At 37.2% G+C, this 24,513-nt stretch overlaps 1 protein-coding gene across 1 annotated transcript in view; it reads right to left on the bottom strand.

Moving 5' to 3' along the window:
- The window catches only part of aff2 (AF4/FMR2 family, member 2), a gene marked incomplete at its 3' end in the record, with an annotated part of 322,371 nt that overhangs the window by 236,431 nt on the left and 61,427 nt on the right, over positions 1-24,513 (bottom strand). Inside the window, exon 2 of the mRNA XM_079839776.1 lies at positions 3,282-3,402. Within this exon, the coding sequence (XP_079695902.1) occupies positions 3,282-3,402 (121 nt within the window). The remainder of the gene's footprint in view (positions 1-3,281; positions 3,403-24,513) is intronic.

The raw sequence follows: 24,513 nt of genomic DNA, 5'->3' as shown, positions 1-24,513 counted from the left end.
CCTAACTTTACCCTTACATGTAGCCATACCACCACACATGTCCCTAACTTTACCCTTAAACTTACCCATACCACCACACCTGTCCCTAACTTTACCCTTACATGTAGCCATACCACCACACATGTCCCTAACTTTACCCTTAAACTTACCCATACCACCACACCTGTCCCAAACTTTACCCTTAAACCTACCCATACCACCACACCTGTCCCTAACTTTACCCTTAAACTTACCCATACCACCACACCTGTCCCAAACTTTACCCTTAAACTTACCCATACCACCACACCTGTCCTTAACTTTACCCTTAAATTTACCCATACCACCAGACCTGTCCCTAACTTTACCTTTAAACTTACCCATACCACCACACCTGTCCCTAACTTTACCCTTAAACTTACCCATACCACCACACCTGTCCCTAATTGTACCCTTAAGCTTACTCATACCACCAAACCTGTCACTAACTTTACCCTTAAACTTACCCATACCACCACACCTGTCCCTAACTTTACCCTTAAACTTACCCATACCACCACACATGTCCCTAACTTTACCCTTAAACTTACCCATACCACCACACCTGTCCCAAACTTTACCCTTAAACCTACCCATACCACCACACCTGTCCCTAACTTTACCCTTAAACTTACCCATACCACCACACCTCTCCCTAACTTTACCCTTAAACTTACCCATACCACCACACCTGTCCCAAACTTTACCCTTAAACTTACCCATACCACCACACCTGTCCCAAACTTTACCCTTAAACCTACCCATACCACCACACCTGTCCCTAACTTTACCCTTAAACTTACCCATACCACCACACCAGTCCCTAACTTTACCCGTATCCCACCTGAATATCAGCAAGTGTTTTGCAATACAATATGAACACGAAAAATACATTGTACTTATTTTGTGATGTAAGTACATAGTAGTTAAGGCCACCTAATATAAAGTGGGACCAACATATATTTAGCAACACTGTGAAAGTGAATAGCACATAACAGGCACAATACCGGAATAAACATAGCTATGAGTAAAATATGAGTCATATGACTAAAAATGACTCATTTTCGAATACCTCCGTTTTCACAGTTCACACTACAATGTGAAAACGCCCTTTTCAAATGTATCCACTTGGGAGTGCATTTTCAAAAAGCTGTGTCTCTTTGTTGACCAAAACACTGTCTCAGTGTGGACGGAAGGCGAAAATGGAGAGAAAAAGTTGCGTTTTCAAATGAAGATGTTTTTGTGTGGACAAGGCCTCAAAAACTACTTTTCCTTTCGCCACACTTTCAAACAGCTATATAACTGCAAATTCCTTTTCCAGCCTTCATGAGCAATTATATATCACCTCTTAATGATTAAATACAAAATAAATAGTAGTTATTAAGATTAATGTGGTTTGGAATTGGTAAAATGTGCCTGAAAAAAAAAGATCAGAAAATCAACGTGCCTAATAAATGTGTGAACAAGTGACCGATTTCAGCCTCAGCTTCAGCATCAGTATCTATTTATAGTGTAGGGGGGGGGCTTCAGATTTTTGAGAGCATTTGATTGGACAGAAAATCTGATGAGAAGCTGAAGTGTAGCGTGGTGTCATCAAAATCGTTGATCCCTATTGGTGGAAGTAAGAAACTACAATATTTGAATGCTTATCCCTCCTGCTACCCTCAAATCTGGTAAAAAAAAAAAAAAAAAAACACTGGGGTCAATTTGACCCCAGCTATTTAAATCTCCAGAACATAAACAAGGTTTATGCCTGACAGCATATCTGGTGGGCCCTGGAACCATTTTGATGACATTAGCAGCACTATGTCTACCCTGTCGTTCAAGTGGGGGACCATAATAACACAAACTACTAGTGGTTCTTGCAATACTACAGGTATGGTTAGTTTAGGTTAGAGCCCTAAAACAGAGGGATGTTGTTTGAATATTATATTGAATATATAAAATTATAGCATGTTATAGTGACCTCAATAAAACAAGCGAAACAAATGTGTGTACAATTTTTATATTTTATACAGCTAAAAGAGCGTACAGGATGTTGGAAAAATATCATGTTAATTTTATGTTTACAGAGTTGTCTCCATTAAATTATTATCATTCAATCGGAAGCAAAAAAAATGATGTCAATCGTGTATTTACAGACATTAAACATTGAATGGGGTCAAATTGACCCAAAAGATAATAGGGGGGTTATATCTTCTAAATGAAAATTATGTCGTTGTTTTGGAGCACACTAGCTTATAGATAACAGTAAAAGACAAAAAAATAAAAAATCATTTGGAAACGCATTCAAAGATTTTTTCCAGTTTTTGATATAACTCACCTTTAAAGGGGGTGGTTGATTTACCCCTTTTTAGATGAAAAATAAGTCTCTGATGTCCCCAGAGTGTGTATGTGAAGTTTTAGCTCAAAATACCCCACAGATAATTTTTTTATAGCCTGTTAAAATAGTCGCTTTTTGAGGGTGAGCAAAAACATGCAGTTTTTGTGTCCCTTTAAATGCAAATCAGCTGCTGCTCCCGCCCAAGAGGGTGGAGCTTCAACTGTTGTAAGATGCACAGAGCCAGAGAATATCTGCTGCATGAAGATAGAACAGGTGTAGTTTTGTTTAATAACGGTTAACTTTTGTTGTCATCTTGCTTTTATGACAAGCTATTGCACTTGTGTTACGTACTGTATTGCTATACATGTGAAAAGATATGCGACAGCTTTAGCAGACTCCCAAATGTGCTTGTCTTCTCAACACTGCTCATCCCCCTTTGTTGTATGTTCCCGGGGGCGGGGTTTATGTAAATGTTTAGGGTTAGTTATGTCACTAACCCGGGAGGAAGCTTGTGTAGTCCCTACCAGCCGTTTGTTGTAGTCCTTAAAAAGCGGTTTCTTTAAAGGAAAATATCTCCCTTTGCTTTGAACTTTGAGCGTCGTAACTTTGCAGATGTAGTTTATGCTCAAACAGCAACATTACACACTAACTAAAGTTAAAAAAGTGAAATCATAATCCACCACCCCTTTAACATCCTAACTTTAATCCTAAAAGGAATATTTAACTGAAGCATCTAAACGGGGGGGTTACATAACCATGATAATGAGCGTTCCTTCAAACCAGCTGAACTCGAGGAGGGCAGAAGTTGTGTAAATATTGGATGTAAAGAGAGCACCTCAGCATCCTTTAGCTGGAGCGATGCCCTGAGTCAGATGATGAGTGAGTGTGTGTGTGTGTGTGTGTGTGTGTGTGTGTGTGTGTGTGGGGGGGGAGGCTTTACCTTGTACGGCTCACCAAACAGATTAAATCCGGTGGAGAACAAGTCTTCATCCTGCTGCACTTCCTGTGTCCTTCGCTCCCACTCCTTCTTCTTCAGCGCCGAGCGGTCCTGCTCGTAATGACTGCGGGAAACGAGAGAGAAAGAACGACAGAGAGTCAGAGCGTGATTCGAGTTGGCATGCGAGAAATCGACGGCAAAAAACCCTGCCTGTAAGAGATTCAAGGGAAGCCCTTATCTGTCTAATAGGCCCGAGCTGACACTAAGCAGATGAGGAGAGCGTGGCGGAGGAGATAAAGTAACTGGATTGGAGCACAGATGCTTTGCAGGAACAGACAGGAGACTGCCAGGAAGAGGCAGCGCTGTTTGAAATGCTGTAAGTCGGGCTGGAGCCTCAGGGAGCGTTTATTTAGATTTGAAGGACCTCATATGGCAATCAGTGTGGGGGATTGTTACAGGAAATTCAAGCTTGTTTTAAACAAAGGCAGATGTCACACTGTGGAGTAAATGATTTCACAAATTAAAAACCAAGCATCTCCCTCTGAGGGACTCTGTCAGCCTTGTATTTTTCTTTACATTCATTAAAATGTAGACTTCATCCGAGCGGTTCCTAGCACACCTCTCTCCCAGGCCTTGTTGGAGTTATTTAACGTCCGCAAATGACTTACCGCTTAAGAAACGTCATGTATTAGCAATGGAAACAAACACAGGGGTGCTAAGCGGAGAGAGTGCGATGGTGGCGGTGACTGGTTGGCCCTGAGGCCGGTGTTAAAGGCTGACTGTGTCTGATTAGGGCCCGTAGCCTCGGTCCTGCCATTATCATGATGCAGAATGGCCCCAGGTTAACGCAGACCTCCCTCAGGAACAGACACACTCCACAGCCGCTAGCTGTGGCATTAGCATCAGTCCACCGTTTGACAGAACTCAGTGGCCCCCTTGTTATGTTGTGACATATATGAGTAGGTGTTAGAGCGTGCCTGTTCATTTGTTCACTCACTCACTCACTGAAGGCTTTATGACAGGCTTCAAAAGAAGTTATTCCTTTAAAAATAAATGACCATGCTAGCAATACTATTCACAATCAAATTTAGAGTGAAGGATCTGAAGCGTTACAAGGTAATAGTGACTTTGATTCTTGCATTTACATTGATACTTGCTGTATTTTTTGAAGTAATCAAACATGCAAACCAGTAGTTATCCTGGTATTTTGGTCACGGTTAACATCTCAAGACTCTGCAACATGCTGCAAAAGACTTGCTATTCTAACTCATGACAATTTAAAAATTAGTATTATTCGGACTTTTTGCTGATGGAATCATCGCTTTCATCTAATGTCAACATTGCTAAAACCCAAGATACCTCAAACACATATTTCATCGTCCGCTGCTAATAGGACACTTTCCCAGAGCAACAGAGAGTCGTCCAGCGTTTGGAGGTGATGGATAGTGGAGCGGCTGGAGAGCTGGAATCAGTGCGTCTTCAGTCGGCCCGTGCACACCTCGGAGTCCTGCGGCTTCAGCCACGGCATTTAATCCATCACCAAATTATTCCAGAAGGCGGGAGATGAAACGGTGCGAGAAAAAACGAGGCCTGGTCTAGGGGTGACAGGTGCTTCTTCTGAGGGGTCGAGGAAGAAATAAGTGACAAAGAAAAGTGGGAATAAATACAGCGACGAGAGATTGACGGTGCTCCCCGGCCTTAATGACAGCAAGATGTCAGTTATCTTTATGTCAGCGCGCTGGGCACACCTGACATAGCCACCTGACAGGACGATAAATCAAATTTACAGCTGTCAGTGGCAGAGCCTTGCAGGCACTTGGGTCCCTTGACACTGCATTACCCTCCAAATGCAGAGCGCTGTGCTGGGCAGTGAGAGGTTGCTATAGACCATTAAGAAACTAAAGGAGGAACGCTGAGGTGCAAATAACCCCTAGTTATGGCTTCTGCAGAGCAAGACAAGTCAACAGACAACGGGATGCTCAGGCATATGTGTGAGCGTGTTTTCTTGAAACCTGCAGATATTATGTAAAGGTATTCACAAATTCTTAAAAAAAAAAATATATATATTATTGTGGCTGTCAAAGTTAACATCTGTACTTAAGTACTGTACATTAACATTCTCATGAAAATCAAACAAATGTACAAGACTGTGTGCTTAACAGCTTTAGTGATCCCATGAAGCATTGCAAATCATAATCAAATTCAAAACGATGGAGAAATATACTACTTTATGTTGATTTTATATATAAAAACAATATATTTTTTGCAAAATATGCATATATTCAAATATTTGAGAGCATAGGGAGACTCAATTACATCAATCAATTATCAATTACATTGGTTAGTTTTCTGCACAGAATCATGGGTAATGTAGTTTTTCACCACATATTCCACCGTTAAACACGATTATTTTAAAAACTAAGTTGAAATAATGCGGACTAACATCTTCAACAAAAGCAAATTCCATCAATTAACAACCTCGTAGCTCATTATCGTTACGTTATTGTTACAAATTAATTTCCCAATGGAGAAAATGAATGGGGCTTTTACTTCCGGAACCCGACTGATAAGCTTCAAAAGTTTTCATTTTTACTTTATGTTATTATATTGTATTGTGTTTTATTTATACTATTTATTTATGTTATGATATATTATTATCAATGTATTAAACAATTATAATAATTGATAGTAATAATAAAAAATAGTGAATAATCGCATCCAAAATAAGTTATAAAATAAATATTTGCATGCATATATATATTGTATACAAATATAACACACTTTTCTTTAAAAAAAATACATGAATGAGTGTGTATATATATTTATATATGTATGTATGTATATATATATATATATATATATATATATATATATATATATATATATATATATATATACACAGTACACACACACATATTATGTAAACATTAGGGGTGTCGAAATTAATTATTTCTACGATGCATCGTGATGCAGACAAGGATGATTCGGTAACGATTCAGTAATAGACCATAATCGAATATAATGTACTGATTCTTTTCTGACGTCATTTGTTGCATACGTGCTTTGTCACGGTAGCATACAATGGCAGAGGGAGGCGAGACGCGAGTGCGAGGAATTAAAATGCTCCAACTACTTTAAAAGGCGACATCTGGGCACATTTCAGCTTTTATGTACAACCTGGTAAGCATGACCTGGACACTTACACTTACACTCATTCACACTTAGGCACATAAATGTATCTCTGCAAAATGGATATAAATCCGATCTTCAATTCCCGCACTATACGCAGTTTTACAGATTTAGAGTTCACATCACCGAAAACAACAGATATGAGCTGCATTTTATTGATCATTAGCTAATTTCAAAATCAAAGACCGCAATGAAGAGATACGCAGTTGCTCGTCTGCAGTGATGTGTGCATCAGTAGCGCTGTCATATCGGGCTATAACAAGTCATATAGCCCATAACACACTCTCACACGTAAAATTTTTTAGCATTGTTGCGAGGAGTAACATTTGCATATGTGGTTTCAACAACCAGATGCATTTAGACTTTAGTTTTGACTGTAATGCGGCCCAGATCACCTCCTGAAGTGGCTTTTAGTATGTTGTGTATTTGTTCTAAATGCTCCTGTTGTCTTCTGTGCCCAGACTTGAGTTTTGTTTGATACATTCAAGAAGCGTGTTTTCTTTGAGCAGGTAAAATTAAAGGTTTAGTTCATTTAACTTACCGACAAAATTGTATACATGAGGATGCAGTGCATCGTCAATGCATTGTGATATCGAATTGAACCGAAATCGATGGCATGATAATCGTAATCGGACCAAACCGTGAGACCAGGTTCACACCCTTAGTAAACATGAACTTTTATTTTGGATGCGATTAATCACGATTAATCGATTTGACAACACAAAAAAACCCTCACCAAATCAGCATATTAGAATCATGAGACACTGAAGACTGCAATAATATGAATAAATGTAATAAAATATATTCATAATAAAATTAAACATTTTATTTTTATAATAAAATATATTTAAAAAAAATATTTATTTTTTAATCATAATATACAATATCACATTTTTAAATATATTTATTTAAATTAGTTTTATAGTTAACATTTATTAACTGAATTGAAATGAAAATTGCACAAACACTATATACATACTATATAGATATATATTTTAAAAATAAAAATGATAAAAACAACACAATTACCAAAATGAGAACAAGAAAAATATATTAGTATTTATAAAAATTTAAAAAGCTATAATAATATCTTAATGATACGACAATAACGCTGCCAAGAATATCATAGAGACCTGTAGGTATACAGCGCAAGCGCAAAGCAAACCCTGGCATCCTCTCTCTAGTGTCTTGCACAGGCTGTAAGATACTATTTCATCTCCTCTTTCCTAATGTTTGTTTTGCTTGATTTTTGTACACTCAATAATTTTCTCTTCCCATGTTTCTGAGGAGGCGCTGCCCACCTTCCTTCCTTCCTTCCTTCCTTCCTTCACTTCCACCAGTAATATATATTCAGACTTCACATGAACACATGACCAACATTTCTTTAGGCCATAAATTCATCCTTATCCGTGCGTTGACAACACGCTGTATGTTAAACAGCAGTGCCCGGGCGGTCTATTACGCTGATGTTGTTGGTGGCATGATTATGTTCTGGAACATGTGGCATTGGCAGTTTTCTCCATCCATTCTTCCCATATCCCACCTCTCCTCTGCCTCTTCCTAACACCGCTGCATAAGGGGGGGAAATGAACAGCGATATCCATGGAAAAGCGAATGAATTTAATCTTAGCTGAGCTTTGCTGCATTTGAAAGATAACCAAATAGAGCACTGCACTGCTCCCCCTCTTCCCCTCTTCCCCTTCTCCTCCGCCTGCAGCCCCCCGTGAAAGCCTCCCATAGAGAAATAATGTAATAAACAACCAACGAGTGCCACTGTTATTAGAACGAAGCAGCCACCACAACAGTGGGCCTGATTTCTGATTTAAGCGGCAATTATTAATTTGAAGCACAGGCTAATTAAAACTACAGCTAAGCGTTTAGCCTCTTGTTACAATTATTTTGGAGGATTGTAATTATATGGAGCTGCTTATCTCACACATTAAGGCAGTGACAGAAGAGGTGGAGATCTCCTCTCATTTTTTCCTGATTTATCAGCGTTCGGACGAGATCGATGCGAGAAAGATAGCGGCCGTTCATCAGGAGGATGATGGGGTTTGTCTGGAGGGACAGCCTAGCCTGAGGGAAAACCCAGATCAGTCGGGAATATTCCTTTTTTTTGTTTTGTTTTTACTTTTTCTCCTTTTTTTTTCCTTTAGTGACTATCCCATGATCTTGCGAATATGCTTTCCTTGACATTTGCTTGACAATAAATACTTTTTAAAAAAAAACTATTGCCTTACAGTTAAATGAGTGATCAATGGACACAAAAAAACGTAATGATGATGCTGTAATCATAAAAAAAAAAACAGAGCATAGGCTATAGTAAATGAATCAAAATCAAATCAAAGTTTTTATTGCGATGATTGTTTTCTTTCTGAAAGAATTTTAATATAAAGTCTTAACGCTACCATTCAAAAGTTTGGGGTCATTAAGATTTTCTTTTTCTGTTTTTGAGTCTCTTCAAAATGTAATTTTTTCCTGTGATCAAAGCTGAATTTTCAGCGTCATTACTCCAGACTTCAGTGTCACATGATCCTTCAGAAATGTATTTAATATGATGATTTGATGCTCAAGAAACATTTTTTAATTATTATCAATGTTGAAAAAATCGCTTCCTCTTTTTATTTTCTTAAAATAAACAGTGATACATTTTTTTTCCCAGGATTCTTTGATGAACAGAAGCAGCTTTTATATGAAATATAAAAATCTTTCTGACCCCAAACTTTTACATTATATATACACATATATAATATTATAAATTGAAATATAAATTGACCTGGACCTTTCTTGGCAGTTGTGAGTCACTATATGCACTATTCTTGCTAAACTTCCGTGGTTTTTCAGGATTAATATAGAAATATGAATAGAAATAGAAAGTGCAAAGAACACCATTTATTTGACATAGAAACCTTATAACATTATAAATGACTTTACTGGCAGTTTTGATCCATTTAACGCAGCCTTGCTGAATAAAAGTATTAAAGGTGCTGAATGTGTTTTTTTTTTGTTTTGTTTTTACTGTACTAAATTATAAAAATACCCATATATTTAAGAAACAGGAGTTTCTCCGAAAAGCAATGCTATTCTAATTTGAAATGTGTTCTTCTGAATGTCTGTTTTTGTTTTGGTCTGTGTGATCCTGCCCACTGCCAAATTACCCAATAGTATTTCAACACCCCGGGTTGCCAGTTGGTGAAAAACACAGTGTATTACAGCCACTGAAGTGAGCAAACAAACTGGGTCAGAGATTGCAGATTCTACCTGACCTAAAAAGCCTCTGCAATAAAAACATTGCAAACGTTAGCTGATCATCTTACAGTGTAAAACTCGTCACTTTCCTGTTGCATATCCTAAATCTGGAAACCCACATGAGACGAGACTGTGGACGATGGGGTGAGGGATACAACTTGTTCCAATATTTTGAATTTTGACTGCAGAACTCCTTTCATGCAGTAGCTGTCAATATTACATACTGCACCTTTAATTTCTTTCTTTCCTTGAATCTTTTTTTTTTCAACCAGACAACGTAAAAAAGGTACATTTTGATACAGCAATAGTAACAGCAAACATAACTACCCTCAAAAACACCAGCAAGACCAAATCAAAACGGCCCAAATTTAGCATTCCTTCAGACAATCCCCCCTGAGCCCCAGAGTGAGCTCAAATGAGCGCACAGGCCAGAGCCTCATCTTCAGGATGGAGAGGCAGCGGTGGCAGCTGCTTGTAGGCGAGCAAAGGACTCTCTCAGATTAATGAGCACCCCTGACAGTAATTGCTAGGTGCCAGGTTATCAGCCTGGCCACTGACACCACTTCCCCCCAGGACTCGTTCCATTTCCTCAAGGAGGCCATTGTTTGCACTCATATTAGCAGCGGCTCAGCGGGACGGCTAAGAAACTGGCCGCACAGTGGAGGCTAAAACACACTTCACCTTTTCCAGTCCAACTGTCACTGACTTTGGCGGCGTTCTTCCTGCAAAAAAACCACCTCCTGCAATCCAGAGACACATACCATACCGAGACATAACTGCAGAGTATTTATATATCATTTATCCAGAAATTTGCATATATTATATATAAGTTAAAAAGTGTATTGTGTATTGGTGTCTGTCATATATAGCAGGAAATCGTGATTTCTTGCTGTCCGAATTAGTCAGTGTACTTTTTCCATCATGTATCATTGTTTATTTTACTTTTATTTTAGTAATATTTAATTTATATTTATTTATAAAAGCCCTAAATAGTCATTTTTCTAATTCTACAAGATTCAATTGTTTAAAAATAACTTTATCTTATTCAAATGTGTTTTCTCCACACCATACTTTGCCTTTAAATTGGTGGAATTATCTCTTTTTTTTAAGCACTGAAAGGTATGTGTCCTCTCTCTGAGAAAAAAAGTTATTTCACCATGAATTATTTGATAAAACTTCAAAATTGTTACCACAATCTCAAAAGGAAAACAGAATTTATCACCGATCACACAGTGGGTTGTTTGAAAGTCTTTTAATCATGAATTCATTAGTGCCATGTGCTCTTTACAATTATGCTAGCAAGTGGAGCTTTTGGCTAAAAGTTTAAAAATGTCAACTCTGTTACAGTCAAACTCTGTTACCGGTGTTATTTCTACACATTGCCTAATTTGTCGTAAAACAGTTGACAAACAATACTATAAAGAAGTTATTTTTTTCGTTAAAAGGAAGTAACGTTTGGCAAGCACTGAATTATTAATATTGAATATGTTTTACACAATAAAATTATTTCTGGTAGTGAACAGTAATATTATTAAATAAATAATTGAAAAGGGGGAAATATGTCAATAAACATATTAAATATAATAATATCATAGTATTAAATTCATAGTATCAAATGTACATGTAAATGTATCATATAAAATAATAATAATAATTATTATTATAATAATAATATTTAACATATAATTTTAAATAAAATAATACTGTAACACCACTGAATTAATAACCCCTTAAGTCACACTTTGAAATGTATAAACACCATTATATACACTATATTGACAAAAGTATTGGGACACTCCTCCAAATCATTGAATTCAGGTGTTCCAATCACTTCCATGGCCACAGGTGTATAAAATCAAGCACCTAGGCATGCAGACTAGGGCTGTAGCGATACACTAATCTCACGATACGATACGATACGATACTCGATATTCAGCTCACGATACGATATATATCACGATATTTAGCCAACGATACGATTCGATACGATTCGATATAATTCGATACACTTACATCATTTTCTGAAAGATTTAAAGGGGACAGAGTGAATTTGGTGACATCTTGTGAGTGTTTCATTTACTTGGATTGAATTAACTGAACTGAAAACTAAAATCATCAATTACACAATATATGTCTCTGACTGGACAGAGAGTCTACAGCTTGCAAATGCTGGACAAAATGAATCAAAGATGTGTTGAGAAAATTAGTTCCATTTATTGAAACAGTGCAAACTGTAGCTTACAAGCCTTTGAAAAGTAAATAAAGTGCAGTATTGCAATTAACAATGGAGTTTTAAAAATTGCAGCAAGTGGCCTGTTCTGAACAGTTTCTTTGACAGCTTTTTTAGCTTGACACTGACATTTGGTAGTATTTCCAGAGTATTTCACGTTTGTGTCACAAAGCTTGCAAAACAACCGCAATGCTTTGTCTAAGTCAAGGGTCTCCAACCTTTTTTCATTTGAGAGCTACTTTTTAAAAAAGAAAGTCAAAGAGAGCTACTCGTGTTATATAATACTTAAAACTCTTACATAATGCATCATAATTTTAATATTAACAACTATCCAAACTGTTTTACAACTGAAAGAGTATAGTAGTAGTTCCAGTAGTCGTTTTATTTTTTACATAAATGTTTTATTATATATGATGATAATCATAAGTAAATAATACATAAACATGTAAAGGCTGTATGCTGTTTAAAAGTAAACATTGTTTATAAATGAAAGATCAAGTGAAAAATAAGCAACCATTAATAATTATATAATTAGTATTATTTATTTCATAATTATTATTATTAGTAGAGACGTATTATTATTACATAGAGACGTAGCTAAATTTACTGTAGGCTACAATCTGTAGTCAATCTCTTCACGTTAAACCGAACTTTTATTTTGACGGGTTGCCGTGATTACCAGTGTCTGTGTTCATGATGATATGACAGTGGGTGCGTGTCTTATTCAGCTCCCTAGTTCAGTTAGGGCACTGATCAGGGATCAGCCCATTGACTTGTGTCCTGATCAGTGCCCTGACTACTGAACCAGGAGCAGATTGAGACGCACCCAGTTTTCTCAAATGAAACGGTAAATTCTCAGGAAGTGCCGGTTTATGCCTTCATGTCGGCAGAGACTACAAGAGCGAGTGCGCGCGCGGCGCTCGTCATCCACACAGACGCAGAACATGCAGGAGTAATATTTAAATAGTATTTTGCAGTTTATTATTTACAGACACTAGTATATATTCGGCTTCAGTCTGGAGCCCTGCGCTTAAATGAACACGGAAGCGACTGAACGCAGCTGCTATGGTGAGCTATTTTTAGAACAGACCCGCGGGCAACTCGTGTGGTCCTTGCGGGCGACTCATGTTGTTGACCCCTGAGTCTAAGTCGTCGCTTTCCTTCTTCTTTTTAAACCCAAAGTGCTCCCACACATCTGCTTTTAAGCATGAAGGCGCTGGATTTATATTCGCCGCCATTTTTTTTTATCTCCTAGCTCTGACTCCGTAAACAAGAAGAGGTAGACGTCGGCGTCTGTGTAAAGTTAGTAGTACGGGTAACTTGCTCTACAGCGGTACTAGCGGCTGGCTGACCAAATCGCTCTTCCTGCAACGCAAATGGGGGTAAACACTGGGATTTGAATGGGACTTGAATCGATACTCGTGGCTTAAAAATCGATACTTTCTTGGGAGAAAAAATATCGATTTATATCGCAGAATCGATAAAATTGCCCAGCCCTAATGCAGACGCTTCTACAAACATTTATGAAAGAATATGTCGCTCTCAGGAGCTCAGTTAATTCAAGCATGGTACAATAAGGTGCAATAAGTCCATTCCTGAAAATTCATCACTACTAAATGTTCCACGGTTAACTGTTAGTGGTATTATAACAAAGTGGAAGCCATTAGGAACAACAGCAGCGAAGTGGTAGGCCACGTAAAATCACAGAGCGGGGTCAGCGCATGCTGAGGCGTACAGTGCGCAGAAGTCACCAACTTTCTGCAGAGTCTACAGACCTCCAAAGTCTGTGTGGCCTTCAAATTAGCTCAAGAACAGTGCGTAGAGAGCTTCATGGAATGGGATTCCATGGCCGAGCAGCTGCATCCAAGCCAAGTGCAATGTGTCAAGTGTAAAGTTTGGTGGAGGGGGATTATGGTGTGGCGTTGTTTTTCAGGGGTTGGGCTTGGCCCCTTAGTTCCTGTGAAAGGAACACTTAATGCTTCAGCATACCAAGACATTTTGGACAATTTCATGCTCCCAACTTTGTGGGAACAGTTTGGGGACGACCCCTTCCTGTTCCAACATGACTGCGCACCAGTGCACAAAGCAAGGTCCATAAAGACATGGATGAGCCAGTTTGGTGTGGAGGAACTTGACTGGCCTGCACAGAGTCCTGACCTCAACCCGACAGAACACCTTTGGGATGAATTAGAGCGGAGACTGCGAGCCAGGCCTTCTCGTCCAACATCAGTGCCTGACCTCACAAATGGGCTTCTAGAAGAATGGTCAAACATTCCCATAAACACACTCCTAAACCTTGTGGAAAGCCTTCCCAGAAAAGTTGAAGCTGTTATAGCTGCAAAGGGTAGGCCAACTCCATATTAAACCTTACGGATTAAGAATGGGATGTCATTAAAGTTCATGTGCATGTAAAGGCAGGCGTCCCAAAACTTTTGCCAAAATAGTGTATGCATATAAACCATATTAACAATAAAATTGCATTTAACAACCCCTTAAGTCTCATTTTGAAATGTATGGACACCATTGCATATAGCAAAATATTACATGCAATTGCATAAAACGGCCTTGCTTCAGATTTCCTTCAGTGATGAAAGAATCAAAATGTCTCAGTGATCTATAATAAATATAACGTTTCATTGTTTTAATTGCCTCATTTGTTTAATTGTCTTTGTCACACAGTCTTGTGCTGTTTCTAATTCGCTCCGTCTTCTTTTTTTCCTGGGCGCTTTTCAACTCGCAATACAAGGGATCCGTGATTAACTGCGTCAACCAATTAGAAAGCATGTCTGGAGTCTGAAATGTCATGTCATGAATATTGCAGGAGGAGCTCCGGCACATTTCCAGAATTTGACCCAATTTAGCAAACAGACCTCGGCAGGCTCTGTAACATCAGTGCGGTGTCCACAAACACCGCGAACGCTGTCAGCCACAGTGGGGATTACACCACAGACAAACAGCTAACCCCTGTGCCACCAAGCCCGCCAAACAAATGTCAATTTTCCATGTCATCAAACTGTAAAAACTGATCTGAGCGCAGTAATAGTCAGAGATGCTAAGCGCACTCAGCAGACTGCATAATCGAGAGAGGAAATTATGGCAGCTGCACGTCGATTATCCCTTAATGGGCACCGACTTCAAATTAATGTCTTCTTCATGTTCCATATTTCACATTCATATTGAGAGGAATTTACCACAATTACGGTGTAATTGCAGATCTGCGGCTGAAGTTAACAGCGTACAGGGTGCGTTTAAGAACCTAAATCTAATCTTAGTCTATTTTGAGTTGCTCTCGAGTTGAAATCTGAATGCTGAGATTGGCCTTCCATGTGGTTTCACGACAAATGCATTAGGGAGCATGTGAAAACAACAGACTGTGTCGTAGAAACATGAACAACATAACGCGTAAACAAACAAATACAAAAGTACGAGATCATAAATAGTGCTTAAGGCTAGCGGATCTCTCCTTTACGAAACTTGCATGTTAATTCTGGCTTTTAAGCTCAGCTGTCAGATGGAACATGGTTTTGAGACACGTCAAGCGCTTTTAACCCATGGCCCTGTAATTAGAGGAAGCTCTTGGCCGCTGTGAAGAACAGAAGGAGAGATGGAGAGGCTGATGAAGTGAAAGGCGGAGGAGGTCGACATATGAGGCATGTTCATCTGACGTCTGTCTGATAACCTACACTAATACACTAAACATCCCAGTTCACACCAAGAGATTCAACACTTCTTATAAAACCAAGAAATGCCTGAGTCATAATTTTTTTTAAAAAAGTTAGAAAGATCGAAGATGTTTTGCTCACGAAAAATGAAGGCTATTTTTTAAGAGCTAATATTATTTAGCAAATAATTACAAAATAGATTTTTTTTTATTTTATAATGTGATTTTGAATTTAAGGTAATCTGTTTTTGTTATTACAGCAATTTTTACGGTAATGAGACAAAAAAGTACTCAAAAATAAAATATGATAATATTAATACAATATTTACTACTATAACATAGTAATTTATTTAACAATAATATTATTTACGAAATAATTGCAAATGCAAACTATTTAATAAATATAATAATAACAATAAAAAATACATTTTTAAAATGATAATTAATTTATACATTTATAAATAAAGAGTAATACTGTTTTAAAGTAATGAGAATGATGAGATTTACAAAAACATCAAAAGTAAATCTTGAGTGTAAAAACAGCAATAAATGTGAAATATTATTGCAGTTTAAAATAACTGTTTTCTATTTGAATATATTTATATCGCCTTGAATATATTTATATATCGCCTTTAAAGTTGTCCAAATGAAGACCTTATCGATGCATATTACCAATAATAACAATTTTTTGATATATTTATGGTAGGAAATTTACTAAATATCTTCATGGAACATGATCATCTTGAGTATACTATATATTAGTATAAAAACAGCAATAAATATATATATATATTATATATATTATATATATATATATATATATATATATATATATATATATATATATATATATATATATATATATATATATATATATATATATATATATATATATATATATATATATATATATATATATATATATATATTATTAATATTATAATATTTTTATTTTTATTTTTAGTACTTTGTCTCATTAGCGTAAAAATACTGTAATACAATGACAGATTACCTTAATTTCAAAATCCCATTATTAAATTTAAAAAATCCCTTTTTTTATCTTGAATTTACAGCAATGTCTTTGTATTATAGTAATTTTTACAGTTATGAGACAAAAAAGTTTAATATAGTATAAAAACAGTAATAAATGCGAAAGGTGAAATATTATTGCAATTTAAAATAACTGTTTTATATTTGAATATATTTGAATAATGAGAAAATTGCCTTTAAAGTTGTCCAAATGAAGTCCTTATCAATGCATATTACCAATAACAATTTTTTGATATATTTATGGTAGGACATTTACTAAATCTTCATGGAACATGATCTTTACTTAAAATCCTAATGATTTTTTGCATAAAAGAAAAATGGAAAATTTTGACCCATTCAATGAATTTGTTGGCTATTGCCTAAAATATACCCGTGAGACTTATGACTGGTTTTGTGGGCCAGGGTCACATATGTGTATTTTGATGGACATGTAATGTTCAGAAATGGAATTGGAATGTAGCATATATGTAGAGCTATAGCAGTCAACATTCTGGATTTCTGGATTTCAGTTATCCTTTTGATGTGTCTTTCTTTGTCTGACCGAGCCAAAACTCTTTTTATGATTCATTTTATATTGATACTGCTGAATGATAAGTTAGAAAAACATCTTGAGAAAAAATAGCTGGCTCAAACACAACTAAAAGAATGGTAGGCATCAAAGATGAAACCATGAACACAAACAGAACAGATTTGAGAAATCTTTACGCTTTAATTTTCCATTCCTTTGAACTCGTTTCGGCATTCGTTAATCAGCCGTTGGTTCTAAACATTCCCCTCAGAGGCTGGAGTGTGTTTTTCAGACACAAAAACAGCTAAACACCAAACAACAACTTCCAATCATCGACCGGCAACCTGGCGTCACTTTCCGTCCGAAAGCTGTTAATTGCTGCATAATTTCACAGCGAATCCATCTGAAGAGATCTCAGGGTCCACTAGCTTGGCTTTAATCATGCTCTGTTCAACTCTGCATGGCAATGAATTTGTCACTGATAGACTGCAAATTACATTGACTGCACTGGAGACGTAATTACGCTCAATGTTTTCAATGAGATACACTGCGGTTCAACAAGAATAGTGTGGATATCCGTGTGGATGAGGCTCACAACATGCCCAGAACGATCCAGAACATTTCAACTAAAAGAACATTTATATTTAAATGTATATTTATTGTTCAAAAATTTAGGCCTAGCCCACACATACACAGGTTTTTTGTTTTTCTCTCCGTTTAAAAAAGAAATTGCGTCCACATGAAAACGCAAAACACGCTATCATTCTTACATATTTGGGTCTTTAGCGACCCGCATCTATATCTAACACACCTGTCTCGATAATATAAAACTCTCCTGATATTAGAGTAACAATTACAGAAGAATAAAATAAAGCTTTTTTTTAACCTTTTGGAGCTTGTAAGGGTTCAGTTTGAGCAGATGTTTTATACCACCATCACTGTCATCTTCAGAGCTCATTTCCCAGTACATTCAGCATATGGCTCATATTCGCCATCTCAAACATATGCATCATTTGACATTCAACGTCTTCAAAATCAATATTTTGATCGCTGACAGCTTCTTCACCAGATCCCCCATCAAGTGACTGTGACAGTAATATTTAACTGCGTTCAGTTCTTGATCGCTGAGCCATTTCGACTTTTGCTAATGATTCTTCCTATTCTTTTGTTTTCTGCCTGCAGTAACTATGAGTGAAACGTCACTTCATCATTGTGTATCAGACATCGCCTCCTTGTGGAATAAAGGTGAACTGCACTTATTCAGTCATCAAAGATTCAATTATTGTTGTGCAGAAAAAATATACTTGCACTGTTACACACTTCGGATCATTATTATTTTTATTATTTTTACAAAAATTTAATAGGAAAATAGGAATAGGAAAACTGTACATATTTTATAAATGTATTTTTTAATACTAAGAAGGTTGATCACTAAAGACCCAAGGTTTAAGGGTTTAAGGGTTTAAGGTTTAAGGAAATTACAATGTATTCACCAAGGATGCATTCAATTGATCAAAATGAGAGTAAAATCAATTATAAAGTTAAAAAATGTTTCTGTTCAGCATAGTTTCCACAATAATATTAAGCAGCAACTGTTTTAAGCATTGATAATAATAATAAATGATTCTTGAGTCGAAAATTTAGCATATTAGAATGATTTCTAAATGATCATGTGACACTGAAGACTGGAGTAATGGTGCTGAAAATTCAGCTTCCCAGGAATAAATTACATTTTAAAATATATTACAATTAGTGATGGGGAGTTGACTCCAAACAAGTCGATTCCTCGACTCTGAATAGCCCCCCCGAGTCAGGGTCGATTCCAGCACAGGAATCAACTCTCGGTGTCGACTCTGTTGCTGTGTCCGAAATCGCTCACTTGTTTACTGATTCTCTAATCGCTATATGGCAGTTCATGGCAGTTGAGTGCACTATATAAGCAAGGAGAGAATGGAATGAAGCAAGGAAATCGGACACTGACGTAGTACACCACGTCAGAGAGCTGTCGCAGAAACTTTGTCACGCATATTTATCCTACATGTACTGTAGCTCACTTTAGAAATAGATAACAGTCATAGTGACTTAAGTTTGTAATCTTAGTGACTTAGTGACTTAGGTTTGTTTAATTGATGGTATATTAATGCAATACATAGGTATAGATTCCATGGTTAACCATGTGTTCATAATCTTTAAACTAGCTCACATCAAGAATAAACAAATCAATAAGAGTACATTATTTTATGTATTTTAGTATTTAGTATTTATAACTCACCTTTTAAGACAATGATCATGTGCATTTAGCGCTATCACTCGACAACAGCTGTTTGTCGTGACTTTGTCCTCTGTAAAATTAGGTATCGGCAACAGCTAGGTAGCAACGTTGATAGCCACTCAAATCACCGATAAATTTGGACATGTTAATTTGGACAGTCACGCTAAAAGTGTGATGATTTAATAAGGGGATGTCAAGTAACGGTACACAAAACTGACGGTTCGGTATGTACCTCGGTTTTGAAGTCACGGTTCGGTACAGGTTCGGTACAGTAGTTTTACAAAATTGCTTTTTACTTATTTTTATTAAACAGTGGTTTACTGAAAAAAAAGTGTCTGTCCTTAAATTAATTAAATTATAACTTAAAGTTTATTGAAGATATTGCTGTGTAAACTATATAGGGAGCCCTTACTTGCACATTAATAATAAAGGTTAACAACAGAGACAAAACTATTAGCCTAAATTCATGCTATTTATTTTTAGGTATAATAATCAACACTCATAAGCTTCACATAAGGCTGTTTTTGTATTAATTTCTAAATCTAATTTCTAAAATCATGTTTTTTCTCCAATTCTATTTGATTCAAATTGAATCATTTATACACAGTGAGTGTCATTTGTTAGTGACAGGTTTATTTAAACATACATGAAATAATCAAGACATCACTAACAGGTTAAGTAGAATATAATTAATATATAGGCTAGTCTATATATTTAGCGAAATAGTTGATTTCTCCAGTGAACTAACAGCCGTGGACACTGAATGACTGCCTGAGGTAAATGTGATGCAACATGACATTGTTTACAAGCCGTTTTAATATTGACATCTTTCCGTGGTTGAAACACTGATTGAGCGATTCATGTTTATTCTTTAGGAAGAGATGATTGCGTTCACAGATGATCGCATTCACACTCGCGCACCGCGGCCGCTTGAGCTGACGTGTCTGATCAGTCATCACATTAAAGAACGTCAAAACGGCATTTATTGTTTGAATCTCATGATAAAATGGACTGAATACTTAATATGTTCGTGTGGGAACTAGGACAACTGTTAACTGTTAAAGATTGCATTCGTAACCGTGCGGAACACACTTACACCAAACCGAAAGCCCTGTACCGAAACGGTTCAGTACGAATATGTGTACCGTTACACCCCTAATGTCAAGGCTTCGCGTCGGGGGGAAATAAATTAAGTGTGTAAAAACTGCAATTTTGTCTTATTTCTCGATGTAAAGTAAACAGTCTAAGATAGACTCTTACAGTGGGTGTCGGGAATCTGAGTCGACTCCAAAAAACCTGGAATCGAACACCCCTAATAACAATATAACTGCAAAAATATTTCAAAATTTTACTGTATTGTAAAAAATCTTACCACCCCCAAACTTTTGAACGGTAGAGTCTACATTACTGTAATGTGAAAAAAATAATGATGAAATAATTAGATTTTTGCGTTTTTTGCCTGGAAATGATTCCAAAGCTTGAGCCAAATTGCTTCAGTAAAAGTTCATGTGCTGTCAGCAGATACAAAAGCTGTGGTCGGACGTCCACCTGTTGGAGGCGTGGCGGTCCACGCTTGGTCTGCGCCACATGGCTAATTACACGTTAACCTGACGTGGCTGGACATGAAATGTGACGGGAACTAGGTAATTAACTATTTCATCACACTGGTTTTATACATTTGCCAGAATAATTGGTGTATAGTTCCATACTGTTTCTCTCTCTCTCACACACACAAGACTTCTCCTTTCAGAAAATAATACTTATTCTAGGATCATCTCTTGGCTAAGGTCCTGGTTTCTGTGTTACATATGTCACGTACAAGCACAAAACGCAGCTCAAATGTTTTTCTGGCAGCATGCTCAAGTTGAAATGTATGATGTCTTCTGGTGGGTGGAGGTTTTCACCTCCGTTATGCTGAGACGGACGTTGGCGTCCCCACATGTAAATAAACACGTCTGTCAGAGCTGCTGAAAACAAATGTGGTTTTAGTCACGTCTAGACAACCGCAATGACTTCATAAGCCATATTCTTCCACACGTGTCTAGTTGAGTTGGTGTTGCTCCGGGAGAGGAATCATACAATACTTTCCCTCAGTTTGTGTTGTGCACTGCTGCAACAGTTCACTTGATGACAAAAAAAAAGAACTGTCAATCAATAAAATATTTATCAAATTAATAGGGCAAGATTAAACATACATTTTTTATTACATTTAAAAAAATTATCAAATAAAAAAGTCCTAAATTATTTACAGCTCTAAATTGTATGTATGGTAATTAGTGTTTGACCTTTTTAATGTCTGATGCCAATAAGATATCTAACTGTGTGGCTAATAAAATGGAATTACAGTGCCCTCCACAAATATTGGCACCCTTGGTAAATATGTTAAAATAAATCTGTATTGTTTATCCTTTTCATCTTTCAAAAAATGCTAACCTTTCATTGAAGTAAAACAATTAAAAGTGGGGGGAAACTCACATTATGAAAGAAATGTTTTTTCTCCAATGCATGTTGGCCACAATTATTGGCACCCCTAAACATTCTTAAAGGTCCCATGGCATGGCATTTTTCTATTATTTTATAGTGTTTCCTGAGGTGTACTTATATTGTTAGTATGATTTTTACATCATAAAATGTCATAATTTAGAAATAAAAGGCATTTTGTCTATACTGCTGTTTGCCCTGTGGCTGAATGCACTGTTACAAGAGGCGTGTCTGCTGTGAGACTTCAGTAAAAACGCCCACTGTTGTGATTGGCTGACATCTTTGCATTTGAAATTAGCGGAGGGGGCGTGGTTTAACGAGGTCTACGACGCACGAGCTGCTGCCAGAGAGACGGATGGACCGGAGTTCACTTCTCATCAGTTCTCTCAGCATGTCTCAGTTCAGGGTGAACTGTTGTAGTTACTAGCATATACTTCAGGTTATTAGTTTATTTCTAGTCGGAGGGACTGTCACTCATGTCAGAAAGTTAGTAACTTTAGTAAATTATGGATCAGCGCTGACTCGAGACGCGAACCGTTTAGAACGATTCAGTCCGATTTGGTGAACTGGTTCGGTTCACTAAAAAGAACCGATTCAAAAGAATGATTCGTTCGCGAACCGGACATCACGGAGACGGAGCGATTGCTAACAAAGTTATTTATAGTAACTACTGAGTTATGAGAGCGCTGTCTATCAGCGCGAGTTTATTGTGTTTGTATCTGAGAGTTCTGAATAAACACGAGTCCCAGTCACGCCGAGTCCGTCTTCATCATTATTACCAACTTTGTAACACATGCAATGTACCATTACAGCGAGATGAACGAGTTAGTAAGTTTGATTAAAGCATTATTTCTACATATGTTCCAATAATATGAAAAGCGTCAGTGACGCGCATTGAGTAACTTACACAGCGCAAACAAAGACACAACAGCAGTAATCGAATGTAATCCAGTTTATTGTGGGGAAAGCTGGCTAGCCTAGCCGGATACCCTCACCCTTACCCCCCTTCTGCTTAATCTCACGCCGCGTTTGGTGCCTCCGCTGTGGGCCAGATGCAGTACTGTGGGTCGGGGATGTTGAAGGCCGAGCTTCGGCGTGCGTGAGGTTTATCTCTAAAGATGTGGCTCTGCCAAAATGTTGAGCAGAAACTCCCGACTGTATGCACATTTAAGAACAGGTAGATGCGACGAGGACGTACAAAAACACTGACTCACAAGATAGAAAACACGAAAACACCGTTCTGTCGGGAGAGAGAGAAGCCGCAGTGTGTGCACGAATAATAAATAATTAGCTACACATAAGAAATCACTGATCACAGATCAGAAGGAACTGAAAAAAGACTTCTGTTTTCATTTGTACATCCAAACACTGAGAAACTGCCAGCGTTCACTCGTTCACAAGCAATGGTGATCTCTCGAGCGCTTGCATGGGTGTGCCAGATTCTATGGGCGGGGGGAAAGGGAGGTAACCGTTCCTGCTTGGACGTCAAACCAGGAGACTTCAGGATTGGCTCGTATGGCCTGTCATTTTCTCAAAGGCAGGGAAAGACAGCCAGAACTCGGTTTTACACCGATCAACATTTCTATCCACTTGGGGACAATATTCAGGCTAGGGGAACTCATATTAATGTTGAAATACCTCATAAAATGAAAATGTAATGCCATGGGACCTTTAAGAGTAAAATATATCTAATATTTAAGTTTTTTTTAGCACTACAGGGTGACTAGGGGCATGAAATCTTCCAGGCATGACTTCCTGTTCCACATGAGAATAAATATGAGGAACCACAAAGGCCAAAATAAAGCGTATAGCATCAGTTCTGGCAGGTCACGTTAGTCAAACTCGCATCAGCTGTCAGTCAGCTGATCACGTCTACCTATAGGAATATAACGTCTATCACCGCTAGGGGTGAAACGGTACACAAAACTGACGGTTCGGTACGTACCTCGGTTTTTAAGTCACGGTTCGGTACGGGTTCGGTACAGCAGTTTTAAAAAATTGATTTTTATTTATTTTTAATTAAACTGTGGTTTACTGAAAAAAATGTGTATGTCCTTAAATGAATTAAATTATAACTAAAAGTTTCTTAAATATAGTGCTGTAAACTATATATGTTTAGTTATAGGATAATCAACACTCAAATAACACATTGTGTGCAAACATGTAAACTTCACATAAGGCAGTTTTTGCATTAACTCCTAAATCTAATTATAAAATTATGTTTTTTCTCCAATTCTTTGTTGAAATATAATCTTAATGACTGTCATTTTCATGACAGATTTATCTAAACATAGCATTAAATAATCAAGACATCACTAACAGTTTAAGTAGAATAAAGATGACTGAATGACTTCTGACTATGAGGTAAATTATGCTGCGTGACATTGTTTACAAGCTGTTTGACGTCTTTCCGCGATTGAAACACTGATTGAGCGATTACACGACATATGATACGTTTCTATAATTGTTATCCTCAACATACCTTAAGATATTACTTCATGTTTATTCTTCTGGAAGAGAAGATCGCGTTCACTCGCGCGCGTGCGCACGCCGCTTGAATTGACGCGCCTATACAGTGATCAGTCGTCACATTAA

Source organism: Gobio gobio, assembly GCF_949357685.1.
Source record: "Gobio gobio genome assembly, chromosome: 16".
Lineage (NCBI taxonomy): Eukaryota > Metazoa > Chordata > Actinopteri > Cypriniformes > Gobionidae > Gobio > Gobio gobio.
This window is presented reverse-complemented; position numbering and strand designations above follow the sequence as displayed.